At 40.3% G+C, this 27,897-nt stretch overlaps 1 protein-coding gene across 1 annotated transcript; it reads right to left on the bottom strand.

The window, feature by feature from the left end:
* Positions 1-421: 421 nt before the first annotated feature.
* LOC124268737 (phosphonopyruvate decarboxylase-like) lies at positions 422-27,897 on the bottom strand. The gene is made up of 11 exons (XM_046703763.1): positions 27,557-27,897; positions 23,775-23,861; positions 21,129-21,267; positions 18,472-18,602; positions 14,469-14,628; positions 13,024-13,079; positions 8,867-8,973; positions 7,300-7,410; positions 5,651-5,756; positions 4,006-4,206; positions 422-823 (listed from the first exon to the last, which is right to left on the bottom strand). The coding sequence occupies exons 2-11, from the start codon at positions 23,805-23,807 to the stop codon at positions 644-646; spliced, it is 1,224 nt and encodes a 407-aa protein (XP_046559719.1). The 5' UTR covers positions 23,808-23,861; positions 27,557-27,897; the 3' UTR covers positions 422-643.

A 27,897-nucleotide genomic window follows, 5' to 3' on the forward strand; every position in this document is an offset into this window, starting at 1 on the left:
AACTAATCAGGGCCATCCTATAATCAGCAGGAATGGCTCTCCCACTAAACTAATCAGGGCCATCCTGTAATCAGCAGGAATGCCGCTCCCACTAAACTAATCAGGGCTGTCCTGTCATCAGCAGGAATGGCTCTCCCATTGAACTTCCTAAACTGGACACTTCAAGGATCAGACACCAGCTGAGATATTGTAAGTCCAACACATCACAGAATACTGAAAGAACCACACACAAGAGATGCTATTTTGATATGACATTAGTTTTAAAATATTTGTGACTAATTAAAAAGAATAATAAGACGTGTTTGATTACATGAAGGCTGTTTTTGACAGATATATAAAAAAAGTCAAAAATCTAAAACATGTTTCAAGTCAGAGACCATATACCGATATATGACCGGTATATGGTCTCTGTTCAAGTTAAGCCCCACCCCTAGTTCTCCATTGAAATCATAATCATCACAATTATGGGCATAGAATAGAAAATATATACATACACTAAAATATATGAACAATAAAGTTTTTCATCAGACTAAAATTACCTGTCACAGAATTACAAATTGACCATATTCATGTAAAAACATCTTGCGTAGTATACGTTAAGCTAAACACAGTACACTAAAACAGCACTAGAAAAGTGAGATCATCAAACAGACCCTATATGCTCCATGAAATCAGACTTGTTTTCTATGGGAGTTCGTGTTGGTCGACCCAGGTTGCCTCGAGAACCCACGGACAGTTTAATCTCCAGCAGAACCGGCCCAGGGGTCTCCAACAGCTGTCTGGTGGTTGTGACCAGCTCATCTCTGGTCTCGGCAACTAGAGTCTGAAGGAGATGAATGTACAATGATAGATCAGGGTGTAACAATAAGGTCAGAAGATAAACTCTGTGGGGTAAGAATAAATATACCCATATACATGACTTGAAGAGGCTTGTACTTGTCGAAAGTGCTTGATAAACAGCTGACATTTCAACTTGCATATTTCTATCATTTCTCTCTTGTGTCTGTGGGTCTTTAACTTTGTGTTTGTAAACTACATTTCTGTACCTTCAGACCTGGGGCTCCTTTCACGAAGCAACGTTTACTGAGGTTAACCTTAGCTCCCATTCTTTAACATTGCACTTACGATCACCTTAGTGCTTTGTGAAAGGAGGCCCTGGGCCACACCACCAAGAGAGAATGTGTCTCTAAGAAACCCACCTTCTATACCCACAAATCTGAGCTACACCACCAAGTGAGAATGTAGCATCCAGACACCCACCTTCTATACCCACAGATCTGAGCTACACCACCAAGAGAGAATGTAGCATCCAGACAACCACCTTGTACAGCCACAAACCTAAGTTACACCACCAAGTGAGAATGTGTCTCTAAGAAACCCACCTTCTATATCCACAAACCTAAGTTACACCACCAAGAGAGAATGTGTCTCTAAGAAATCCACCTTCTATATCCACAGACCTGAGCTACACCACCAAGAGAGAATGTGTCTCTAAGAAACCCACATTCTATACCCACAGACCTGAGTAACACCACCAAGTGAGAATGTGTCTCTAAGAAACCCACATTCTATACCCACAGACCTGAGTTACACCACCAAGAGAGAATGTGTCTCTAAGAAACCCACCTTCTATATCCACAGACCTGAGCTACACCACCAAGAGAGAACGTGGCACACAGACACCCACCTTCTATACCCACAAACCTAAGTTACACCACCAAGTGAGAATGTAGCATCCAGACACCCACCTTCTATACCCACAGATCTGAGCTACACCACCAAGAGAGAATGTAGCATCCAGACACCCACCTTCTACATCCACAAACCTAAGTTACACCACCAAGTGAAAATGTGTCTCTAAGAAACCCACCTTCTATATCCACAAACCTAAGTTACACCACCAAGAGAGAATGTGTCTCTAAGAAATCCACCTTCTATATCCACAGACCTGAGCTACACCACCAAGAGAGAATGTGTCTCTAAGAAACCCACATTCTATACCCACAGACCTGAGTAACACCACCAAGTGAGAATGTGTCTCTAAGAAACCCACCTTCTATATCCACAGACCTGAGCTACACCACCAAGAGAGAATGTGTCTCTAAGAAACCCACATTCTATACCCACAGACCTGAGTTACACCACCAAGTGAGAATGTGTCTCTAAGAAACCCACCTTCTATACCCACAGACCTGAGTTACACCACCAAGAGAGAATGTGTCTCTAAGAAACCCACCTTCTATATCCACAGACCTGAGCTACACCACCAAGAGAGAACGTGGCACACAGACACCCACCTTCTATACCCACAAACCTAAGTTACACCACCAAGTGAGAATGTAGCATCCAGACACCCACCTTCTATACCCACAGATCTGAGCTACACCACCAAGAGAGAATGTAGCATCCAGACACCCACCTTCTACATCCACAAACCTAAGTTACACCACCAAGTGAAAATGTGTCTCTAAGAAACCCACCTTCTATATCCACAAACCTAAGTTACACCACCAAGAGAGAATGTGTCTCTAAGAAACCCACATTCTATACCCACAGACCTGAGTAATACCACCAAGTGAGAATGTGTCTCTAAGAAACCCACCTTCTATATCCACAGACCTGAGCTACACCACCAAGAGAGAATGTGTCTCTAAGAAGCCACATTCTATACCCACAGACCTGAGTTACACCACCAAGTGAGAATGTGTCTCTAAGAAACCCACCTTCTATACCCACAGACCCTGAGTTACACCACCAGAGAGAATGTGTCTCTAAGAAACCCACCTTCTATATCCACAGACCTGAGCTACACCACCAAGAGAGCATGGCACACAGACACCCACCTTCTATACCCACAAACCTAAGTTACACCACCAAGTGAGAATGTGGCACCCAGACACCCACCTTCTATATCCACAAACCTAAGTTACACCACCAAGAGAGAATGTGTCTCTAAGAAACCCACATTCTATACCCACAGACCTGAGCTACACCACCAAGAGAGAATGTGTCTCTAGGAAACCCACCTTCCGGTATCCACAGACCTGAGCTACACCACCAAGAGAGAATGTGTCTCTAAGAAACCCACATTCTATACCCACAGACCTGAGCTACACCACCAAGAGAGAATGTGTCTCTAAGAAACCCACCTCCTATACCCACAGACCTGAGCTACACCACCAAGAGAGAATGTGTCTCTAAGAAACCCACATTCTATACCCACAGACCTGAGCTACACCACCAAGAGAGAATGTGTCTCTAGGAAACCCACCTTCCGGTATCCACAGACCTGAGCTACACCACCAAGAGAGAATGTGTCTCTAAGAAACCCACATTCTATACCCACAGACCTGAGTAACACCACCAAGTGAGAATGTGTCTCTAAGAAACCCACCTTCTATATCCACAGACCTGAGCTACACCACCAAGAGAGAATGTGTCTCTAAGAAACCCACATTCTATACCCACAGACCTGAGTTACACCACCAAGTGAGAATGTGTCTCTAAGAAACCCACCTTCTATACCCACAGACCTGAGTTACACCACCAAGAGAGAATGTGTCTCTAAGAAACCCACCTTCTATATCCACAGACCTGAGCTACACCACCAAGAGAGTACGTGGCACACAGACACCCACCTTCTATACCCACAAACCTAAGTTACACCACCAAGTGAGAATGTGGCACCCAGACACCCACCTTCTATATCCACAAACCTAAGTTACACCACCAAGAGAGAATGTGTCTCTAAGAAACCCACATTCTATACCCACAGACCTGAGCTACACCACCAAGAGAGAATGTGTCTCTAGGAAACCCACCTTCCGGTATCCACAGACCTGAGCTACACCACCAAGAGAGAATGTGTCTCTAAGAAACCCACATTCTATACCCACAGACCTGAGCTACACCACCAAGAGAGAATGTGTCTCTAAGAAACCCACCTCCTATACCCACAGACCTGAGCTACACCACCAAGAGAGAATGTGTCTCTCAAAGACCTACCTTTCTGTATCCGCAGGCCCGTGCTACACCACCAAATGAAAATGTGTCATGGTGGCTTGCTTCTGTAGGTTGACCGCCAACAGAATCATGACATCCATTGTTGAAGATAATATGTTTGAAGTTTGAAGGCCCCCTCTGGCCAACAGTTGAAAAGGCACCAAGATGCATCAGTGCCGCACCATCACCGTCTAGACATACAACCTGTGAGAGCAAGCAAGAATGTGTAAGTAAAACAGCAGTGTATGAAATAAGCCCCAAACCCAGCCAGACATCAGGATGGATTTAACCAGAGTGGATTGAACCAGACCAGACACCAACATATGGCGAATTTACTCAGATGTATGGAACATCTAAAAAATTTACCAGACCGCAGGGGTTGAAATAACCCATTGCCCGACGCCCGAGTCCAGTGTTTTTTTCTGTCCGGCAAGCAAATTTGTATATCACACTGTACCGGTGTCCAGTTGACTTTCCAATATTAATTATGTTGTTTATTTAAAAATCAACAAGAAAACGGCCAGTATAGTTGAAAAATTATCAGGGCAAGTGATTTTACATGTGGCCACTGTACTGCAGTACACTAGCAATTTTAAAGTTATTTCCACCCCTGAGACCATCGGGCCAACTAGTTGTAAATTTAGACCGTCCGTCTGAAATCGAACCCTTCTCAGGTGGTCGGACGGGCCTTATTTCATACACTGCAAACAGCCAATACAACTTCAGGATTATTCTCTCTGGATCAATCTTGTCTATACATCCACAGTGTACTAATCCCAAGAGAATATCTTCAGTGTGGCAAACACATAAAATAGTACCCGTACCCAAGTTCTCATTAGATGCAAATTTTACAAAACAAGCGACCTTACTTTCACATGGTCTGATACCATACGAAGTTCACTGATTTCGTAAAATTTGTATGACATTGCAAGTGGCATTTTAATGATAAATAAATTGAATTATGTTAAATGCTTATGTGTCGTATTCTTGAACCAAAATTTGTTTGAAAAAGAGGTTTTAGAGTAACTGACTGAAGTCAGTGCATGGCGTTTACATGGGGGAGTGTTTTACGGACAAGTCTGTGTATCATTTTTGAGATGGATGAGTATGTTATGGAGAGGTCAGCATATAGTTTAGATGGGTGAGTATTTCACTAACATGTCAGTGTATATAGTCCGTTTGGCTCAAAAGCGGACCGATGAATTGCAATCTAACTCGAAAACTAATAAACATATAACACTCAATGAAAAATTTAAAAAGTTGTTTAACCTCCCTCGTGCAAAATAGTGAACTGTGTCAATATTTTAATGATAGTTTGTTAAACAACTTTTTTAATTTTAGGACATAAATTCTGCACACAAATCACAGAGTTGGTCTGATGTTTTGATTATGATCAGCGTTTCATTGAGTATTATATATTCATTAGTTTTCGAGTTAGATTTCAATTCATCAGTCCGTTTTTGAGCAAAACGCACTATAGTTTTCAGCTATGGGAGTACTTTTCAGACAGTCCGTGAGTGTGTGTATTAGATTCAGAAGTATTTCACTAGTGAGTCGATGTGTTTTACAGAAAGGGAACTTAATGACCTGTAAATGTCCGTCTCACTGATTCAGGGAGCTCATTCAGGTATTCAGGAAATGTGCCTACCTTCCTGTGCGGCTGGAAGTTAGCAATGCCCAGTGCTATAGAAGACGCATGACCCATGGACCCCACAGTGAGGAATTCCTTCTCATGACCTTCTCCTTTGGCTTCTCTGAAAAACATACAAAATATTGAGAAAAGTGACCTAAAACACAGCACACTGTCCACGTCATGTCCAGTGGTTGACAGTCATGGTCTTCAAGTTTGAGTTACCTATACAGTCACTATGGTCATTTATTATCGATTAGTTCTAGATGAGTCATCGATACTCGGTACTTCACGCATTCACCAGCTTTGAGTGAGTGAGTTTAGTTTTACACTTCACTCAGCAATATTCCAGCTATTCCAGCTACATGGTGGCGGTCTGTAAATAATTGAGTCTGGACCAGAAAATCCAGTGATCAATAGCATGATCATCAATCTACATTACTGGGATATGATGACATGTGTCAACCAAGTCAGCGAGCCTGACCACCCGATCCCGTTAGTCGCCTCTTACGACAAGCATGGGTTACTGAAGATCATTTCTAACCCGGATCTTCATGGGTCTCCAACTTTCGAATGCAACAACACTGGCTGACATTTTGCTTGTTAAAATATTCCAGCTCTGTGACAGTGACCTGTTAATGATTAAGTCTAGACCAGTTAATCCAGTGATCGATATCATGAGCAATGACGCAGGGTACGATGACATGCAGTAAACCCAATCTCAGACCCTGGGTACAATAATTTCAGGTCACTACTTACATCCACGGGATGCTGTGGACCAATTTCTACCTGGATCACATGATGTCACAATGTCTTATCGACCGCCTCCATGGTATAGTGGTTAGAGCATCTGCCCGGAGAGTGGAAGGTCGCGGGTTCGATCCCCGACCGCGTCATACCAAAAGACGTTAAAATATGGTACTTGTTGGCCCCTGCCTGGCGCGTTCGGCATTAATGAGTACATCAAGGACTGGTCGGCTCGGAGTCAGTATAATGTGTCTGAGTGGGGTATTCATGCTTCACTGCGGCATGGTATCTCAGTGGGCTAGCACTATACAACCAACTTTAGTCTGGGCTAGTACAAGCAGCCGCACATACACATACACATGCATGCACGTCGTCATATGAGCGAAATATTCTCAAGCACGACGTTAAACCCAATTTCACCTCACCCCCACCTCACAAAGTCTTATCAAATTGCATTTCTAACTGACTGACTGATTATGGCTTTACACCGCTTTTAGCAATATTCCAGCAACATCACAGCAGGGGACACCAGAAATGGGCTACACACATTGTACCCATGTGAGGAATCGAACCCAGGTCTTCGGCATGACAAGTGAACGCTTTAACCACTAGGCTACCCCTCCACCCTGAAATTGCATGTATTCTAAGACTTCACTTGCAAAGTCAAATTGACAGAAACACAAGGCTCGATTTAGTGCTTTGTTACTTGCACTGGTGCAACCCAAGATTACAAAGTGCAACCTAGTTATTAGTCTAACTTGCACCAGGAGCAAGTCAATTTTTGAGTGGGTAAACATGTGGTAAAAACAGTGCAACTGGAATTTGACTGGTGCAACTAGGTTTTCATCTTAGGTTGCACCTGGTGCAAGTGGGTTAACATCTCTTAAATCGAGCCCTGGAAACACCAATGTTGTAATCACCTGTATTCAAATAGTTCCCGAGACAGCTTTCCTGTAGTGGCAACGATAATATCGGTATCGTCTAGAATATCTACTACAGTATTCAAGGCCTCTTCTCTCAGTAGGGGGAAGCTGAAACAGTGAGTGAGTGAGTATGGTTTTACGCCGCTTTTAGCAATATTCCAGCAATATCACAGCGGGCTACACCAGAATTGGGCTTCACATATTGTGCCCATGTGGGGAATCGAACCCGGGTCTTTGGCGTGACGAGCTAACGCTTTAACCACCGCTACCCCACCGGCCCGGAAGATGAAACAATATAGCTTAACATACAGAGTGGGAAGACATGGCTTACATTAGGTGTCATGGAAAGGATGAAGTAAATTACTTTGACAATACAAAAGTTAACAAACTTAGACTATAACAGATGTCATAACGGAGGAAGCTTACTTTGAGTGTAACAGAGAAAGCTTGCTTTGGTCATCACTGAGGTAGCTTACTTTGAGTGTAACAAAGACAGATTACTTAGATACAAAGAGAGTATAGTTTTACACCGCTTTTAGCAATATTCAAGCAATTTCATGGTGACAGCCATCTAACCCCTGTGGCTTGCTTGTGGATGCTGTGGTGGCTGAGTGGGTTAGATGGCTGACTCTGTGCGCTGGCCATTAGGTGCATGACTCTGAGGGTGTGGGTTTGAAACCCGGTTGGGACTCAACCCAACAAAAGTACTAGAATCTGTACTTTACTGAGAAAGTGTAATCCCAAATACAATATGTGTTGCATAAAACAGATACAGCTTAGGTAGCTAAGTTTTCCTGTAACAGAGATAGTTTACTTTGTCTGTTATGGAGGTAGATTACTGTTGCTGTAACAGAGGTAGTTTACTTTGTCTGTTATGGAGGTAGATTACTGTTGCTGTAACAGAGGTCGTTTACTTTGTCTGTTATGGAGGTAGCTCACTGTTGCTGTAACAGAGGTCGTTTACTTTGTCTGTTATGGAGGTAGCTTACTGTTGCTGTAACAGAGGTCGTTTACTTTGTCTGTTATGGAGGTAGCTCACTGTTGCTGTAACAGAGATAGTTTACTTTGTCTGTTATGGAGGTAGCTTACTGTTGCTGTAACAGAGATAGTTTACTTTGTCTGTTATGGAGGTAGCTTACTGTTGCTGTAACAGAGGTCGTTTACTTTGTCTGTTATGGAGGTAGCTTACTGTTGCTGTAACAGAGATAGTTTACTTTGTCTGTTATGGAGGTAGCTTACTGTTGCTGTAACAGAGGTAGTTTACTTTGTCTGTTATGGAGGTAGCTTACTGTTGCTGTAACAGAGATAGTTTACTTTGTCTGTTATGGAGGTAGCTTACTGTTGCTGTAACAGAGGTCGTTTACTTTGTCTGTTATGGAGGTAGCTCACTGTTGCTGTAACAGAGATAGTTTACTTTGTCTGTTATGGAGGTAGCTTACTGTTGCTGTAACAGAGGTAGTTTACTTTGTCTGTTATGGAGGTAGCTTACTGTTGCTGTAACAGAGATAGTTTACTTTGTCTGTTATGGAGGTAGCTTACTGTTGCTGTAACAGAAGTAGCTTACTTTGCCTGTAACTGAGGTAGCTTGTATTTAGAAAATGTAGAAGCTTCCACTAATATACTGAAAGGGGATTTCTTTGTCTTGAAATGTTGGTCAGCTTCTTGTATAACCTGAAAATATATATTTTGCAAAGATGAATTAGCACAATCCAAGTGAACAAAACGTCTTAGTCTTATGACAAAACAGTGGGCAAATAACTGAGTACACCCACAACATCAGAAAACATCAAGCATAAGCTAACAGAAATCACACTACAGTCAAATCCCGATGAGTCGAATGCCGGTGTCTCGAATATTATGCATAACTCGAAGTACCTGTCCGTCCCGACCATTCCCTGTTATAGTTGTCATCATTTGAATACTGGTTACACGAATTCGTCTCATAAATACACACGATGATTCGAGAAGGAAGTTTAGTCCCATGAGATTCAAACAACAGCAATCTTGTATACATAAGCGGTGGAGTCTACTAATGCCTACAGTGAATAATGCCTACAGTGTTAAATAAACAACTTTACGCACCAGTGCTGCTGATTGCACCTGCCTTCAACCTTTCAATAAAGTGGCATGGTCCTATTTCAAAGTGCACTAATGCCTACAGTATATAGAAAACAGTAACTTTCTATGTTGAGAGACATTTTATTTGGTCATTCATATACATATGTACATTCATATACATATCTTTCACATTGTTGTCATATTTTTCTTAATTTTCTTAAACTTTATTCATATCTTTCACATAGTAGTTTGTTTTGAGATAAATAAATTTACATAAATAAACATAATCATTTATTTGGATTAAAATGTAATTAAAACTTAATTTGATTCATGATTATATATACATATATACATCTTTCACACAGTCAACTACAACATTCATTAATAAAGTCATTGTGGTAACCAAAAAGTAATTTACATGTATACACACAGTTTCACACATTCATCAACATAGTCATTTGGTTTTCAAGCTAGCTTGATCAAATATCCTGCAGCAGTCAGGAATTCCAGGGGTGTCTTGATACCAGATGTCAGCTGGGCCTTCAGGCGAGTGAGTCTCTGGTCAATTTCTGTGTACGTCCTCTTGCAGGGTGGGGGGGAGGCAGCCATGAGCCATCTGCACCAGCTTATTTCTCTCCGCTTTCTCCAGCTTCTGCAGAACCTTCACAAGAGCGAAAATGTTCGGGTGGGCTCTCTGGACGGTCTTGTTGAGATGCGAATGCCAACCCTCGAGATGATTGTTCGTCCTTGGGCCGCTGGTGTCGTGGTGATTCCATAGTCCGGCTCGGAACCGTGCATGGTCGTCTACCCAGGTGCTGGTGATGTAGTCCTGGAACTCATCCTTCTGTCCAATGGCAGGGGCGTCGTCCATGACCTCTATCCAGGCATTTTGTACCATGGCCACTGGGAGGAGGGGGAGCGTCTGGGGAAGTGGCGGCATCATCTTCCGTCTCTGCTTGTAGAGTCCACTCTTCATAGAATGGAACGACTTGACTGTTGCTGCTTCACCTCGGTCAAGTCGGGAAATCTCCTCATCGTAGATCACCTGAACTGGCGTCGTCTCAGTCTGCACCCGCTGCCTCAGGGAACTGGCAATCTTCAGGGCTACCTGGTCTTCTTGTGGGTGGTTGTGTGGGGTCTGATTCGAACAAACTGTCCGACTGTCGTACACTTGCCAAAGCAGCCACCTTGAACACACTTCCAGTGTACACACGCGTCTGTCGCCTGTTGTTGAGTCTGTAGCGGTATCCCTCCAAGAGTACCTGCTGTCCTCCTTTCTGTGATGTGAAGTATTCGACTTTCTTGGGATTTGCCATGATTTGCAATTAAGATTTGTATAACAAGCATTTTAAAGCAATACATTTCCTTCTCCCTTTAATAATCTCTCAATTAATTACTCTATTCTTCAATTTTAGAGCAATACATTTCCTTCTCCCTTTAATAATCTCTCTATTAATTACTTTACTCTTCAATTTCCTTCTCGTGTGAGAACTAAATGCGTATGGAATTATCAAAACATAAGCTAGCTAACGATTTAATACTCTTGATCTTACTCTTTACTCTCCTTGCTGGCCTCCCCTAATCCCTTTGTAGGCAATAGTGCACACTAAGTGGAACAATCTACTTGTGTGCAGGTAAGTGTATCGCTGTCACTGCAAACGTTGTAGCTATTATTCCCTGTAGGCATTATTCACTGTAGGCATTAGTAGACCTAACCACATAAGCAGAAGTCAGTCGATGAGAAGTTGATTGGTGTAGCAAACTGATCCAATTAACAAACCAGCGTGGCTCACACCTTTCCGCCTTTGACGGGTGAGTTCAAAAGGCAGATTAGTGATTTTACGGAAATCACTGTCTGTGCTAATCAGACTGGAACTGATAAGGTGCCCCTATTAGTGATATGGAAATCATTAGATAAACAAATGCTTAGGCGGAGGAATTAGGACTGGATCATCTTTTTTTCTACCCTCATAGACATACCTCGAATACATCGATAAGTCGAATTTATTACTTGGTCCCCAGCAATTCGACTCATCGGAATTTGACTGTATTTTGATGCAAGGATCTGCTACCATGTTCAAGGTGGACTTATCTCCTGTTAGTAGTGCTCCATGGCAGTGTGTGACATAATTATAATGCCTTCATTAGGAGCAGAATAGGGCTGTATGGAGCTTGAGGGTGGTCATACAACAATGGCTTCATGGCATGTCAATCATTGAGTATGGTTTTCCATGTTTTTAGTGAGGTTCCAGAAACAACGAGGAACGAAACACATGTGATCGATCAAATCTGAGTTACAGGTGAAAATACAACGATACCCCACTGCCTCCTAATGGCTATGACTGGTTAAATGCAGTGATTTGAAACTACTTTTCAGTAACATATAAAAATTATAAATGCCTAAAGAGTGAGTGAATATTGTTTTATGGCCACATGAATATGTGCAAACACCCAGTTGCGGTACAGCAACGTGCAGTAAACTTGGACAAAGTACTGTGACTATGTGTCCCAGTCCACCCAGCTGTGAATGGGTACCGTTCCGCGCCGAGGGGCTGCAAGAGTTGTATGATTCCCAGGGAGTTGAGATTGACAATACAATGTGCCGTTGAGATTGACATCCAGTGAACGAGGGAAAAACAAAGCGCCTTTGAGCAGCTGAGCTGAGCTGGATATCGGCGCTATACAAATGTTAGTATGTATGTATGTATTCCAGCAATATCAGGGCAGGGGACACCAGAAATGGTCTTCACACATTGTACCCATGTGGAGAATTAAATCTGGGTCAGCGTGACGAGCAGACACTTTAACCACTAGGCTACCCCACCACCCCTAATGATCCCCAAAGAAAACTTCAAAACCTATGTGAATGACAATATGCAAGAAATATTCAAATGGCCAAAACCTTAGGCCAGACCAATTTTAGTTCTTGTTTTACGGATTTTTGTCCCCAGAAAACCTAAAGGCAGAGGGAAAAAAATAAAAATAAAATCACCAGTCAAAGATATATTTCTCCTAAATACTCAAAGGATTTTACTTTTGGTAATTTAAGAAGTGTATATGGGGCAAAATACAATCTAAAAAAGCTTTTTCTGTAAGTTTACAGTTTTGGCCAATAAAAACATTAGGATTATATTTTTTGGGCGGGGACATTTTTTTTTCTTCTTATTCTGGAAAAAATACGACACCTGGATCCGAAAAACAATAAATAAAATTGGTCTGGCCTTATCTGGAAATTACAAGCAACGGAGCACAGAAAACAGTATCCAGTACAGACCCATTAGAGCTGAATCTCTCCTGCTGACGAAGATTGAGTGAGTTAGTTTAGTTTTACGGTTGTCTATATGGTGGTTGTCTGTAAAGAATCGAATCTGGACCAGACAATTCAGTGATCAACAGCATGAGCATCGATCCAAGCAACTGGGATACAATGACATGTGTCAACCATGTCAGCGAGCCTGACCACTCAATCACATTAGTCGCCTCTTATGACAAGCGTGGGTTACTGAAAATCAATTCTAACCCTGATCTTCATGGGTCTGCTTGCATCACAAAATGTTATTATATACTAGAATTTTGTACGGGGTAGCTCATAAGAGCAGGTGTTTAATACAAGGAAGGGTAGGTAAACAACATCATCATTTAGTTTCATTTACAAACAGATACCTTTTTGACAGCTGTTTCATCCTTTGGCAATATTCTACATGGAATGTCCATCAAATCTGTAATCAAATGAGTCTTGATATCAACTGGGTAAGCTATATCAGTAAAAATCAATCAACATATGAACGACGTATATTGAGTTACATAGTTAGGGCTGACTAAAATTATCAATAATCGGAAATATCTTTGACGGGAAAAATTATTACTGAGTATCGATATGAAAATTATTAGCGAAAATATCGTACATTAACTTTTGTGATAGAAACGGTTGTAATTTTCTCACACAATATACAAATTTATGACTTTATTCATGGTCTGCTTCTAAATTATGTTCAGGACGCTGTTTTGTTATGAAATGATGCATAAACATGTCACCACTCCTACGTTCATTTTTTCAGACTTTTTGTTTCTATTTTTGCTCAAAGTTACTTTTCCAATATTTAACGATAATCGATAACGATAATCGATAACAATTATTGATCTCAATGATATATATCGATAGCCAACCCTATACGTTGGTAGACTGAGTTTGTTTTTTTTGTGTTGTTTAATGCCATATTCAGCAATATTCCAGCAATATGGCAGCGATGTGTACAAAATTTAAGTCTGGACCGGACAATCCAGTGATCAACACAATGGGCACCATCAAGCAATTACGATACGATAACATGTGTCAACTAGTGTTGCTAATAATTATCAGTTGAAATGTCACAATTCATGATTGATTCATTACCAACGAGCAATCATTGAAAAAAATTGGTAAGCGTCATTTCTCAGATTTTCCTATTCAAGTTGTTATTGCACATGAGTATAACTCTGGTTCTCTGTTGTTTTTTGTTTTATTTAGAAACTGCGCAAATTTGCATTGACAACCTTCACATCCAATTTAAAATGATGCAACTTGCTACTCTAAAATGATGACTAATATATATCATGAACATAAACTTCCTGGAGTCTTCAAGAAACATGCAGCCATGACTTTTCAGCAAGTTGAGTTTTCTAAGAATAAAACATGTTTTCAAGCCCTGACAAATTGTAGGATATGTTCCATCGTCAGTGTTTCAAACACTAAAACAGTAGTGACAAAATCATTTGTGTTCGACTATGAGAAAATGTGATTGACTGCTTGGTCATTTGGTGACTGCGACCAATCTTCGATTATTTCAATTAATTGGAACACCACTAGTGTCAACCAAGTCAGCGAGCGAGCCTGACCCTTGGTCTCTTAAGTCGCCTCTTACGACAAGCATGGGTTGCTGAAGATCAATTCTTACCCAGATCTTCACAGGCAGACTGAGATTGAGTCACATTTATCAGCAGTTATTTTACTCTAACTGATAACCTATCACCTGATAACAAAGATTATACATATACATATATATGTCAAAGATAATACAGACATCATTTGACAGGACAGACGCAACAGTCTACTGGCTGGTGTTACTCACTGAGCATATCTGGAGTTATCTGCCCTTGAGCAAAGTGTTGAGGTTCGTCCTTGACCCCTGGTTGACCCCGCCATCCAATCAGAAGAAGCATTGGTATACTGTAAACTTTGGAAGAAGTCAGTGACATCAAGGGGTTCACTGTATTGCCTAGACCTGAGTTCTAAAAGGGAAAAATACATATTACTTATTATTTCTCATTTGGCATGTTGCTCATTGTCAGACATTTATCTGGCATTACAATGGCAGGCAAATTGGAAAAAAAATCATGATTTTGATCACATTGAGACTTTTTAAATTCATACCATCCAATATTCCAAGTATTTTATTGTCAGAGATTTAATTGGCATTACAATTGGCAGGCAAATTTGTGAAAAAAAAAAAAAAATGGATTAAAATTGGGATTTTTAAATTTATTTTCTACATTCAAATTGTTTTATTACTGGATCTTAACAGTGCATTCAGTAATGTTAAAATAAGCATTAAAGAATTTTTGTCACATCAAAACATTTTTCACATTCTTCTAGAATTCCTTATTCTTTGATATTATAACTGCATTAACAGCTTCAGTTGGGTATTGTTTAACTCTAATTTGGAACAGGTTATTGACATTGTTAAAGACCTTTTATCAGAAGTAATGCGTGAACAGGATTGTATCCCTATTCACATAATTTTGTGGCTGAGTGAGTGAGTTTAGTTTTACACCTCACTCAGCAGTATTCCAGGTATATGGTGGCGGTCAGTAAATAATCAAGTCTGGACAAGACAATCCAGTCATCAACATCATGAGCATCGATGTACGCAATTGGAATACGATGGACCAGAAAATCCAGTGATCAATAGCATGATCATCAATCTACATTACTGGGATACGATGACATGTGTCAACCAAGTCAGCGACCCTGACCACCCGATCCTGTTAGGCGCCTCATCTACGACAAGCATGGGTTATTGAAGATCAATTCTAACCCGGATCTTCACAGGCGGAGACTGAGATTGAGTCACATTTATCAGCAGTTATTTTACTCTAACTGATAACCTATCACCTGATAACAAAGATTATACATATACATATATATGTCAAAGATAATACAGACATCATTTGACAGGACAGACGCAACAGTCTACTGGATGGTGTTACTCACTGAGCATATCTGGAGTTATCTGCCCTTGAGCAAAGTGTTGAGGTTCGTCCTTGACCCTGGTTGACCCGCCATCCAATCAGAAGAAGCATTGGTATACTGTAAACTTTGGAAGAAGTCAGTGACATCAAGGGGTTCACTGTATTGCCTAGACCTGAGTTCTAAAGGGAAAAATACATATTACTTATTATTTCTCATTTGGCATGTTGCTCATTTGTCAGATATTTATCTGGCATTACAATGGCAGGCAAATTGGAAAAAAAATCATGATTTTGATCACATTGAGACTTTTAAATTCATACCATCCAATATTCCAAGTATTTTATTGTCAGAGATTTAATTGGCATTACAATTGGCAGGCAAATTTGAAAAAAAAAAAAAAAAATTGATTAAAATTGGGATTTTTAAATTTATATTTTTCTACATTCAAATTGTTTTATTACTGGATCTTAACAGTGCATTCAGTAATGTTAAAATAAGCATTAAAGAATTTTTTGTCACATCAAAACATTTTTCACATTCTTCTAGAATTCCTTATTCTTTGATATTATAACTGCATTAACAGCTTCAGTTGGGTATTGTTTAACTCTAATTTGGAACAGGTTATTGACATTGTTAAAGACCTTTTATCAGAAGTACGTGAACAGGATTGTATCCCTATTCACATAATTTTGTGGCTGAGTGAGTGAGTTTAGTTTTACACCTCACTCAGCAGTATTCCAGGTATATGGTGGCGGTCAGTAAATAATCAAGTCTGGACAAGACAATCCAGTCATCAACATCATGAGCATCGATGTACGCAATTGGAATACGATGGACCAGAAAATCCAGTGATCAATAGCATGATCATCAATCTACATTACTGGGATACGATGACATGTGTCAACCAAGTCAGCGACCCTGACCACCCGATCCTGTTAGGCGCCTCATACGACAAGCATGGGTTATTGAAGATCAATTCTAACCCGGATCTTCACGGATCCATTGGGGCATGATGACATGCATCAACCAAGTCAGTTTATTGACATTGTTGAAGACCTTTCTATCAGAAGTACTTGAACATGATTGTATTCCTATTCACAGAGTTTTGTGGATGACCTAAAACAGGTCACATATGCGTTACCAATACAAATGACCAAGGAGGTGAGGTGAGGTGAAAGTGGGTTTAACGTCATACTTGAGAATATTTCGCTCATATGACGACGTGCATGCGTGTGTACGTGTATGTGCGGCTGCTTGTACTAGCCCAGACTTAAGCTGTTTTTTATAGTGCTAGCCCACTGAGATACCATGCCGCAGTGAAGCATGAATACCCCATTCAGACACATTATACTGACTCTAAGCCGACCAGTTCTTGATGTACCCATTAATGTCGAGCGCCAGGCACGGACCAACAAGTACCATATTTTACACCAGAAATGGGCTTCACACATTGTACCCATGTAGGGAATCGGACCCGGATCTTCGGTGTGACGAGCCAATGCTTTAACCACTAGGCTACCCCACGGCCCCACCTCCCAAAGAGATACTGAGGCTGGCTGGGGTGTCAATGGGTAAATGTACTACTTTTTTCAATCATTGAATCCAAGAATGTAAGGAGATAAAGTAACAAACTGCTTTTACAAATCAAAATACAAATTATGCTGTTTAAACCATGCATTATGAAAAATCTGCAATTCAGCTGATAAGACTCAAGTTGGATACAATTTGGTTTAAAATTCAATGCTCATCCATTCAAGGAATGCTATCATCAAGCTTCATACTCTCATCAATTGAAAAAGGGCCACTGCTTGTTTCCATACACAACATTTTTAACAGTTTTTTAATAATACTATGGCTCATTAAAATATTTATTGCCTGATGTAGATTTATGCATGTAAGTATACGTAGATCAATATTCATGTAACCATGACTATGAGATAACTGCATTTCAATTGCTGTAATTTACATAATGTGTTGATCATCAGCAATGCTTATCTGAATAACACTCTTTATTCAAATGCATGTTTAGGGCAATGGATTCACAAAACAGCTGGTTATTTAGGAATCACTGAATAAAAATACCTCTTGAAGGCGGGACAATGCTAGCGTCAGCATTTCTTTTATATGATATATTCCATTTGGAAAAGCATTTTATTATCATGGAATACTCATGTAATATATTTAATATCATAATTCAATAAAAATGCAAATGAGGTTGGTTAGCTGATCTACTTTCAAGCTCCATACAGCCATGCAACGCTTTCGTTCTCAATGAACTACTGACTGTTTTTCATATCCTTAGAAATAGTTTTGCCGGTTTTTCACCAATCATGGCGACACATAGCAACAAATATGTCTGCAGGTCATGTGATGCTATATAATAAAGTGGGCAGTTCACACAAAAACTGTATTCATTGTCATTTGCTAGAGCTGTTTGTGAAATACACAATGCCATTTAGAAAGTGGTCAAATGTAGCACATTATATTTGCGATTACATTTTCTCAGTAAAGTACAGTTTCTATTACTTTTGTAGGGTTGTGTCCCATCTGGGATTCGAACCCAAACCCTCAGGGTCATGCACCTAATCGCCAGCACACAAAGTCAGCTGCCTAACCCGCTGCGTGGAAGCCGTGGTAGCTGAGTGAGTTAGGTGCCTGACTGAAAGTGTGGGTTCGAATCACGGATAGGACTCAACCCAACAAAACGGAATGTTTTTAAGACTATACAATACAAGAACACCAATGCTAGCTGTGTCTTATTAACAATCTTACTTATAGCGATTCAGATTCAAGAAACTTTGAACATTATATTTTTTCAAATCAAAGATGGCAACTTGGCAGCCATATTGAACTGTCACAGGAAACTGTCAAACTGTACCAACCTGTAGATACACAAGCCCTGGATGCCCAGTAGCTAAATGATAGCCTGCAGCCAGGCCCACTGCGCTGCCCTCATTACCAGCAATAATATGATCTGTTTCCGGAACGTTAACCTGAACATATGCACAGTAGTCTGAAACAGAACATACACAGGGGGTGAATGACTTGATGATCTAAGTCAGCATGGGTGATCAGAGTAAAGACGAGTTGAAGGAATAAGGATGGATGATCTGAGTAAGGATGGGTGATCTCAGTAAGGATGGGTGATCTGAGTAAGGATGGGTGATCTGAGTAAGGATGGGTGATCTGAGTAGAGATGAGTTGAAGGGGTAAGGATGGGTGATCAGAGTAAAGACGAGTTGAAGGAGTAAGGATCGGTGATCTGAGTAAGGATGGGTGATCTGAGTAGAGATGAGTTGAAGGGGTAAGGATGGGTGATCTGAGTAGAGATGGGTGATCTGAGTAGAGATGAGTTGAAGGGGTAAGGATGGGTGATCTGAGTAGAGATGAGTTGAAGGAGTAAGGATGCTGATCTGAGTAAGGATGGGTGATCTGAGTAGAGATGGGTGATCTGAGTAAGGATGGGTGATCTGAGTAGAGATCATCAGAGTTGAAGGGGTAAGGATGGGTGATCTGAGTAGAGATGGGTGATCTGAGTAGAGATGAGTTGAAGGGGTAAGGATGGGTGATCTGAGTAGAGATGAGTTGAAGGGGTAAGGATGCTTGATCTGAGTAAGGATGGGTGATCTGAGTAAAGATGAGTTGAAGGAGTAAGGATGCTGATCTGAGTAAGGATGGGTGATCTGAGTAGAGATGGGTGATCTGAGTAAGGATGGGTGATCTGAGTAAGGATGAGTTGAAGGGGTAAGGATGCTTGATCTGAGTAAGGATGAGTTGAAGGGGTAAGGATGCTTGATCTGAGTAAGGATGAGTTGAAGGGTAAGGATGGGTGATCTGAGAGGATGAGTTGAAGGGTAAGGATGCTTGATCTGAATAAGGATGAGTTGAAGGGGTAAGGATGCTTGATCTGAGTAAGGATGAGTTGAAGGGTAAGGATGCTTGATCTGAGTAAGGATGAGTTGAAGGGGGATGCTTGATCTGAGTAAGGATGAGTTGAAGGGGTAAGGATGGGTGATCTGAGTAAGGATGAGTTGAAGGGGTAAGGATGCTTGATCTGAGTAAGGATGAGTTGAAGGGTAAGGATGCTTGATCTGAGTAAGGATGAGTTGAAGGGGTAAGGATGGGTGATCTGAGTAAGGATGAGTTGAAGGGGTAAGGATGCTTGATCTGAGTAAGGATGAGTTGAAGGGGGTAAGGATGGGTGATCTGAGTAAGGATGAGTTGAAGGGGTAAGGATGCTTGATCTGAGTAAGGATGAGTTGAAGGGGTAAGGATGCTTGATCTGAGTAGGATGAGTTGAAGGGGTAAGGATGGGTGATCTGAGTAAGGATGAGTTGAAGGGTAAGGATGGGTGATCTGAGGAAGGATGAGTTAAAGGGGTAAGGATGGGTGATCTGGGTAAGGATGAGTTGAAGGGGTAAGGATGCTTGATCTGAGTAAGGATGAGTTGAAGGGGTAAGGATGCTTGATCTGAGTAAGGATGAGTTGAAGGGGTAAGGATGCTTGATCTGAGTAAGGATGAGTTGAAGGGGTAAGGATGGGTGATCTGAGTAAGGATGAGTTGAAGGGGTAAGGATGGGTGATCTGAGTAAGGATGAGTTGAAGGGGTAAGGATGCTTGATCTGAGTAAGGATGAGTTGAAGGGGTAAGGATGCTTGATCTGAGTAAGGATGAGTTGAAGGGGTAAGGATGGGTGATCTGAGTAAGGATGAGTTGAAGGGGTAAGGATGCTTGATCTGAGTAAGGATGAGTTGAAGGGGTAAGGATGGGTGATCTGAGTAAGAACAGCTCATCTGAGTAAGGATGGGTGATGAAAGTGAATGAGACAGAAGGGAGTAGAGAGTAAGGGACGGAGGTAGAATCGGGGCTGGAGAAGTTAGGAAAGCCGTGGGTGAAACTTGGAGGACATGAACGTTGTTCCAACTACATTAGGTCGGCGACATATACCATTTACATTAGAGGCGTTCTGTGAAACATGAGAACAATACAGCCCCACATAAACCTGATATTTCAAGGTTTCATTCATGGCCACAACACTCACACTAATACTATCCATTACAATCAATTACAGGATATATAGTTAGGACGCTCTCACTCAATAAATTCTGAATTCTGACACTAGTTTTACAAACTCAGTATCACATGCACAAGAGAGGGTAATAAACCTCCATGAAACAAAGGTGGAACCTGAAACATGGAACGCCATCAATGAGTGAGTGAGTGTACAATATAGAACAAACTTTATGGATAACAACTTCTTTTATTCGTAAAGTTTGTTCCATAATGTACATCCCAACTTCTCAAATGCCACTCAAAGAAGTTATGAGTGAGTATAGTTTTACGCTGCTTTTAGCAATACAGTATTCAACCAATATCACCGCGGGGGACACCAGAAATGGGCTTCATATATTGTACCCATGTGGGGAATCGAACCTGGGTCTTCGGCGTGATGAGCAAACACTTTAACCACTAGCCTACCCCACCGCCCCTGAACATCATCATCTTTACTCAGAATTATGATGCCCTACAGATAACTCACCACTGAGCAGGGAGTCGGGGACACCGGTGAAGAAGTTAACGCCAATGTCAGTGACGCACTGGTGGAAAAAGGCCGGACTCAGCTTCATCTGTTTGGCGTCTGAGGACATCCTACGTATTGCAAAACTGTAGACTCGTTGCTGGAATTCAATCAGAAAAATAAATATTTTCTACATGTTGGAGTTACCCCCCTTTTCAAAACTTTGTGTTTTCATACTGTCACTTTTAAACAAACAGTATTTTTTGTACTGTCCCCAGTAATTTGAGGTTTGTCCACAGTACAAGATACAATACTTTTCATATTGTATCCCGGTGTCACTGGGGTTTTCGACGATGTAAGACAAAAACATATTTTTTATCTGTAATACCATTTAAAGTTTTTATTTTACTAACCTTGAGTGATAAAGGATATATTCATCTATTTCACACAAAAATATCAAGTGTTCCCTACAAAAATAGTGTTGATGGCATCGTATCGGCGAAACTGTTGCCGTTCGTAACATGCGGGTATTTTGTATGGGTTTTCGAAGATAAGCCATACTTTTTGCTCCGCACTGCAAGGGAGTGTTGTGATCACGTGGCTTCCTATTTATATATTGCCTGTCACCAGCAGACGACTGATCTAACTGAATTTTCGCTTTCTATTTTTTGTTAAAAAGGCAACTGATTTTGCACCTTAAGTGGTATTAACGATCTCGGGTAAATAATATTGATGTTTGTTTGCTTTTTATATAACTTTACTTCCCGATTTCCATTGTCAATAAAACTTCTCACGACAGCGACTGGGCACCAGCCCTACCAGTGAAACTGTTTGTGCACCCTGATCTCACACGTACTCCCCCGATATAGCGCGTGCAATGCAATCGTTGAAATCACCACAACATCGAATTCAGCTCGTGTTGGGATACTATTTTTATATTACTCTGTAATCGTTGTGAAAGTATTGTCAGATTATATGTTTTCTGACATTGTAAGTTTTCGGATGGCAACGTATCTTCTCGTTGTATTGAGGTGGATTGCTTAACAATGACTCAGAAGATGGCTTTTGTTTAGGATAAAGTTGTCCTAGTTGTCAGTAAGTTAGCGACATGCTTTAAAATTTTCAAGAAAAAAAGTAACAGATGTTCTTAAGTGTCCGAAAAGCCACAACACAAGGATACAAGTGTCAATATGAAAAGGATTTGTTTTTTCAGTCAACCGTATTTTGTCCAAACAAAATAAGAATAAATATTTTCAGGCATGTCAGAACTAATCACATACTGAACTGCCTGCTCCACGTTTGACAAATCTGAGGAAAATATACAAGCACAAAACATAGCAAAGAGTTACCGCAGGGGTGAAAATAACCCATTGCCCGACACCCGAGTCTAGTGTATTTTTCTGTCGGGCAAGCAAATTTGTATATCACACTGTACCGGTGTCCAGTTGACTATCCAATGTTTATTATGTTCTTTATGTAAAAAATCAACAAGAAAACAGCCGGTATAGTGGAAAAATTATCAGGGCAAGTGATTTTACATGTGCCACTGAAACGGAGGACACTAGCAATTTTAAAGTTATTTCCACCCCTGTTACCATAATCATTATTAAAATGGTCTGTTTGTTGTTTAACGCCGCACTCAGCAATATTCCAGTTATACGGCAGCGGTCTGTTAATAATTAAGTCTGAACCAGACAATCCTGTGATCAACAGCATGAGCATCAATCTACGCAATTGGGATACAATGACGTGTCAACCAAGTCAGCGAGCCTGACTCACCGATCCCGTAGCTTGTCTCTTACGACAAGCATTGGTTACTGAAGACCAATATATTGAAATATGCTTTTCAGCGAAATTTCTCCTTGCATCGATATTTTTGTCTATGCTTGGGAGTACATTCTTGTTTCAATTATTTTCTCGTAACTTCGATCATTCTCTCAATACTTCGAGTTTCTTTAAATATGACAAAATACTCAGAGCAACTAGTAAATACTTGAAATTTCAAGTTTTTAAGAAACACTCAACACAACAAGAAATTAATTGCAGCAATGAGAAAATATTTGAAGCAATGAGTAAATACTTGAAACAAGGGGAAAATACTCGAAAATTACTTTAAATAAATGAAATAACAAGAAAATAAATTGAAATAATGAGAAAATACTCCCAAGCACCAACAAGATAATCGAGGCAATGAGAAATCTGAAAAATGTTTTATCTGAGCAAGAAACCCAGGAGACAGAACTGGTATCAAATGTTTGTGTGACCCTCAAATTCCAGTTCCGTGATTGGCTACTCTATGGTGACGACCTCAGGTCAGATAATGACTGAGTACTTTCTTATTTGTAAGTTACTGCTATGTCAGTTGAGCCCAAGCATCTTGTAAGACAAAGGATCTAACTGACTGACTGAGTTTGGTTTTACACCGCTTTTAGCAATATTCCAGCAACATCACGGCAGGGGACACCAGAAATGGGCTTCACACATTGTACCCATGTGGGGATTCGAACCCAGGTCTTCGGTGTGACGAGCCAACGCTTTAACCATTAGGCTACCCCACCGCCCCTTCAAAGGATCTAAAGAAACATTAATCTGTCAGAATTGTTGAAATAAAAGAGTGCCGGAGTTCTCTCCCGTCCTTCCCTCAGGATACAGGAGACAGAAGCTTACCATCACAGGATGCGTGAATATATGCCTTGTCATCGAAAATGTTGGTACCACTGTGCACACTGTTGTTTCTTCCTCTACCTATATTACCTGCGTGAATGAATGAGTGAGTGAGTGAGAGAGTGAACAAAGAATAAGTGAATAACTGATTAAAAACGTGAACATTGAACAATGAGGAGTGATTCAGGGGCGTAGCTGCCATTATAAAAAAAAAAGCCCATTCTTAAACATGATTGTTGCTAAAACAGTTGGGCAAGTGCTCAATACCATATAAATATAAAGCGCTTACACGAAAAAGTTGGCTTGCTACGCGAGTGAGTTAAGTTTTACGCAGGTTTTAGCATTATTTCACCAGTATCACAGCAATGGACACCAGAAATGGGCTTTCCACATTGTACCCATGTTGGGAATCGAACCCAGGTATTAGGCATGATGAGCAAACGTCTTAACCAATTGGCTACCCCACCGCCCCGAACAGTGGACAGACTATAAATGCATTGGCAAGCACTTGCAAAACAACACAAAGCCCTTTAATGGACAAATTAACTAGCCATAATTGAACAAAATTGAATAAATTTAATGGTAAAAATTATTAACACAGCTAAAAGTGTCTTCTGGAGGTGACATACATAATCTGGAGCCATGCGTTAATAGACTTCAGCTGTTGATGGCCCAATATAGGTTCATTGTTATTATATCATCATTTCAGAGAAGATCAAAACATAATGCAGTGTTGTTCAATATCCCCAAACAGCACCAGTTCACAGCTAGACTGACACGCAAGTAAGTTTTAAATGAAAATATTAAACAGCTTTGTGGTCATGTCCTGAAATTTACAATAAAATCCATCTTAACCATAGGTAAATCCTTTTTAGAAACATACAAAGCTCACATCATCAAATGGACCCAGTTCTCTGTTAAACCTATCTGTATAACAACGCTTAACTGTTGAGGAATTCTGCTTTGGAACAGAAAAAAATGGATGGCAGACACAAACAGGCAGACATGCTGTGCTATAGCAATTTATATTTTAATATATTTTAATTTAATGATCAGTACTGCAGTTAATGTTTATTGCAAAGATGTATTGTTCGTATGTATAGCCTACAGTAGAAAAACATGTCGTAAGCACTTTGGTCGTGTTGGGAATTGGTTGAAATCTCACAATTGATGATTGTTTCATTACCAACGACCAATCATCGAAAAAAATTGGTTAGCGTCATTTTTCAGATTTTCCTATCCAGGGCCTGGATTTTCGAAGCTCTCTTAGAGCTAAGATAGTCGTAAGTTAATGTTAATGAATGGCACTTAGGACTATCTTAGCGTTAAGAGAGCTTCGAAAATCTAGGCCCAGGTTGTTATTGCAGATATGTATAATATGATGCAACTTGCTACTTTAAAGTGATGACTAATATATATTGAACATAAACTTCCCGGAGTCTTCAAGAAATATTCTGTCATGGCTTTCAGTAAGTGAAGTGATTTTTTTAAGAATTAAACATGTTTTCATGCCCTGACAACTTCTACGATATGTTCCATTGTCAAGTATTTCAAAGACTAAAACAGTTGTTCCAAAATCGTTTATGTTCGATTATGAGAAAATGTGATCGATTGCTTGGTCGTTTGGTCACTGCGATCAATCTTCCATTATTTCAATTAATCGGAACACCACTAGTGTTGGTACTTGGTCATATTCTATGCTGACGGATGTGTCGAACACTCAGATAAGTCAAACTTTTCCCTTGGTCCGGACAAGTTCAACATAATGGGGTTTGACTGTACTTACTATAATCATTAAAAGTCTCTGCAGATTTACCTCAGTGTGTGATACAAATACATCATGACAACAATTCATTCACGACACATCGACATTTGAATTTATAATGCTGTCCAAATGTTGACAGCTGAATTAACCTGGCGCAGACAGAAGTGTTTAAAGTACATTCACGTGATATTTGAACACTGAACATTTTTAGGACGACACCTAAACTAAGTTTAATTCAGCAATTTTAAAGGTACAGTAGAACACGGATATAACGAACTCCAAGGGACCAAGAAATTTAGTTCGCTATATCCGGTGTTCGTTATTCACATTTGACCGCCATCTTGGATTGTAGAGATGTAGAGACACGTATATGCTGAGGCTACAAATCTTTATTCTTGTACATGTATATTGACATAACATTAAAATTCTGAATTTATCATTCACAGACATTAGCTAGAACATGTTTAACAATCACAACAATCTCAACAATATGTTGATTCGCCGCCAACAAGGTTGATGTGTACCGCTAAGTGGCTGAGCTGACACTGAGCTGACACTGAGTGAGTTCGCTAATCGCGTCGTTAATTGGGCTTGGGGGTAGTAAATCAGTTCGCTATAGCCGTTAATTCGCTACTCACGAGTTCGTTATTCGCGTATAATTCTAATGATATCATAAAGGATTGTTGACAGGACTTTTTAAATTTGTTCGCTATATCTGTTTGTACGCTATATCCGTGTTCGCTATATCCGTGTTCTACTGTATTTCACAAACATGGGAAGTAATAAGTGCTGAATCAATTTAAGCTGAATAGTTACTGATTTATCGAACTGAGTGTGTTCTCATAGGTCATGTTGTGTTGCTCATCTTTATTTTATATTCTGCCCATTTTTCTCCATTCTATCAGAGCATTCAAATAGGCACATTCAGTATGATGACTTTACTTCAAGTTGGTGAAACATTTATAAACCTCTTGTGACTTCATCGCTTGGTCTTGACTAGATGCTATTTTCAAAGAATAAAAACATCTTAGTATAGACCTTCTACCAAATATAATTCTGTCCCAAGTCTATCTGTGTCTCAGGGATATTCTGTAGAAAGTGTTTCTGTCCCAATCAGGATATTCTACAGAAAGTCCCCCTGTCACAATCAGGATATTCTACAGAGAGTCCCAATCAGGATATTCTACAGAGAGTCCCAATCAGGATATTCTACAGGAAGTCCCTTTGTCCCAATCAGGATAATTTCTACAGAAAGTCCTTCTGTCCCAATCAGGATATTCTACAGAAAGTCCCTTTGTCCCAATCAGGATAATTTCTACAGAAAGTCCTTTTGTCCCAATCAGGATATTCTACAGAAAGTCCTTCTGTCCCAATTAAGACATTCTACAGAAAGTCCTACTGTCCCAATCAGGATATTCTACAGAAAGTCCCTCTGTCCCAATTAAGACATTCTACAGAAAGTCCTACTGTCCCAATCAGGATATTCTACAGAAAGTCCCTCAGTCCCAATTAGGATATTCCACAGAAGATCCTTCTGTCCCGATATTCTAAAGAAAGTCCCTGACTGTCCCAATCATGATATTCCACAGAAAGTCCTTCTGTCTCGATATTCCACAGAAAGTCCTTCTGTCCCAATCAGGATATTCTACAGAGAGCCCCTGTCCCAATCAGGATATTCTACAGAAAGTCCCTCTGTCTCAATTAGGATATTCTACAGAGAACCCCTCTGTCCCAGTAAGCATATTCTAAAGAAAGTCCATCTGTCCCAGTCAGCATATTCTACAGAAAGTCCATCTGTCCCAATCAGGATATTCTACAGAAAGTCTTTCTGTCATCCCAATCAGGATATTCTACAGAAAATACTGTATCAAAGTTCCTGTTATCTCAAGCAATGTCCATCCTCTTGGTCAGTCAGATTCCACTATCATGCAACATACATTTGCTTCTAACAAAATGGCAGCACCCAGTCAATATGATCTGAAAATAATCCAAATCTATACAGTAATAAAACAGGTCTTACCTCATGAAGTGCATGAAGTTTTCTTCTTAAATATATCTTTCTTTGCGGGTACACATTCTACAAATACTGGAACTGACCAAAATCTGTAGGATTATTCATAGACTCGTTTACTCCAACCAAACACAACTCTGAAATTCAAGCCTAAAGTACTGTGGGAAATAGAAAAATACTACTGTTTTTAGGCTGTTTCCTACTCTGTATTCCTAAAACTTACACAAATGCAAATAGCATATGTCGAAATAACCCACACCAACCTAACTGGGTGTTCAGTGGGCTGCGTCATAGCATATACCGGTATAACCAGAAAAGCCTGTTTATTTGTAAGATCAGGCAAAATTTAG

This window comes from Haliotis rubra, unplaced genomic scaffold, assembly GCF_003918875.1.
Source record: "Haliotis rubra isolate DU_JTF1 unplaced genomic scaffold, ASM391887v1 Scf14, whole genome shotgun sequence".
Lineage (NCBI taxonomy): Eukaryota > Metazoa > Mollusca > Gastropoda > Lepetellida > Haliotidae > Haliotis > Haliotis rubra.

Excerpts from the sequence above, each read along its gene's own strand:
- LOC124268737 (XM_046703763.1), bottom strand. The coding sequence starts at position 23,807 with ATGACAAGGCATATATTCACGCATCCTGTGATG. Across the intron at positions 21,268-23,774 it reads TATTCACGCATCCTGTGATG|CAACGAGTCTACAGTTTTGC; the intron begins GTAAGCTTCTGT and ends ATTGAATTCCAG. Across the intron at positions 18,603-21,128 it reads CCCCGACTCCCTGCTCAGTG|ACTACTGTGCATATGTTCAG; the intron begins GTGAGTTATCTG and ends GTTCTGTTTCAG.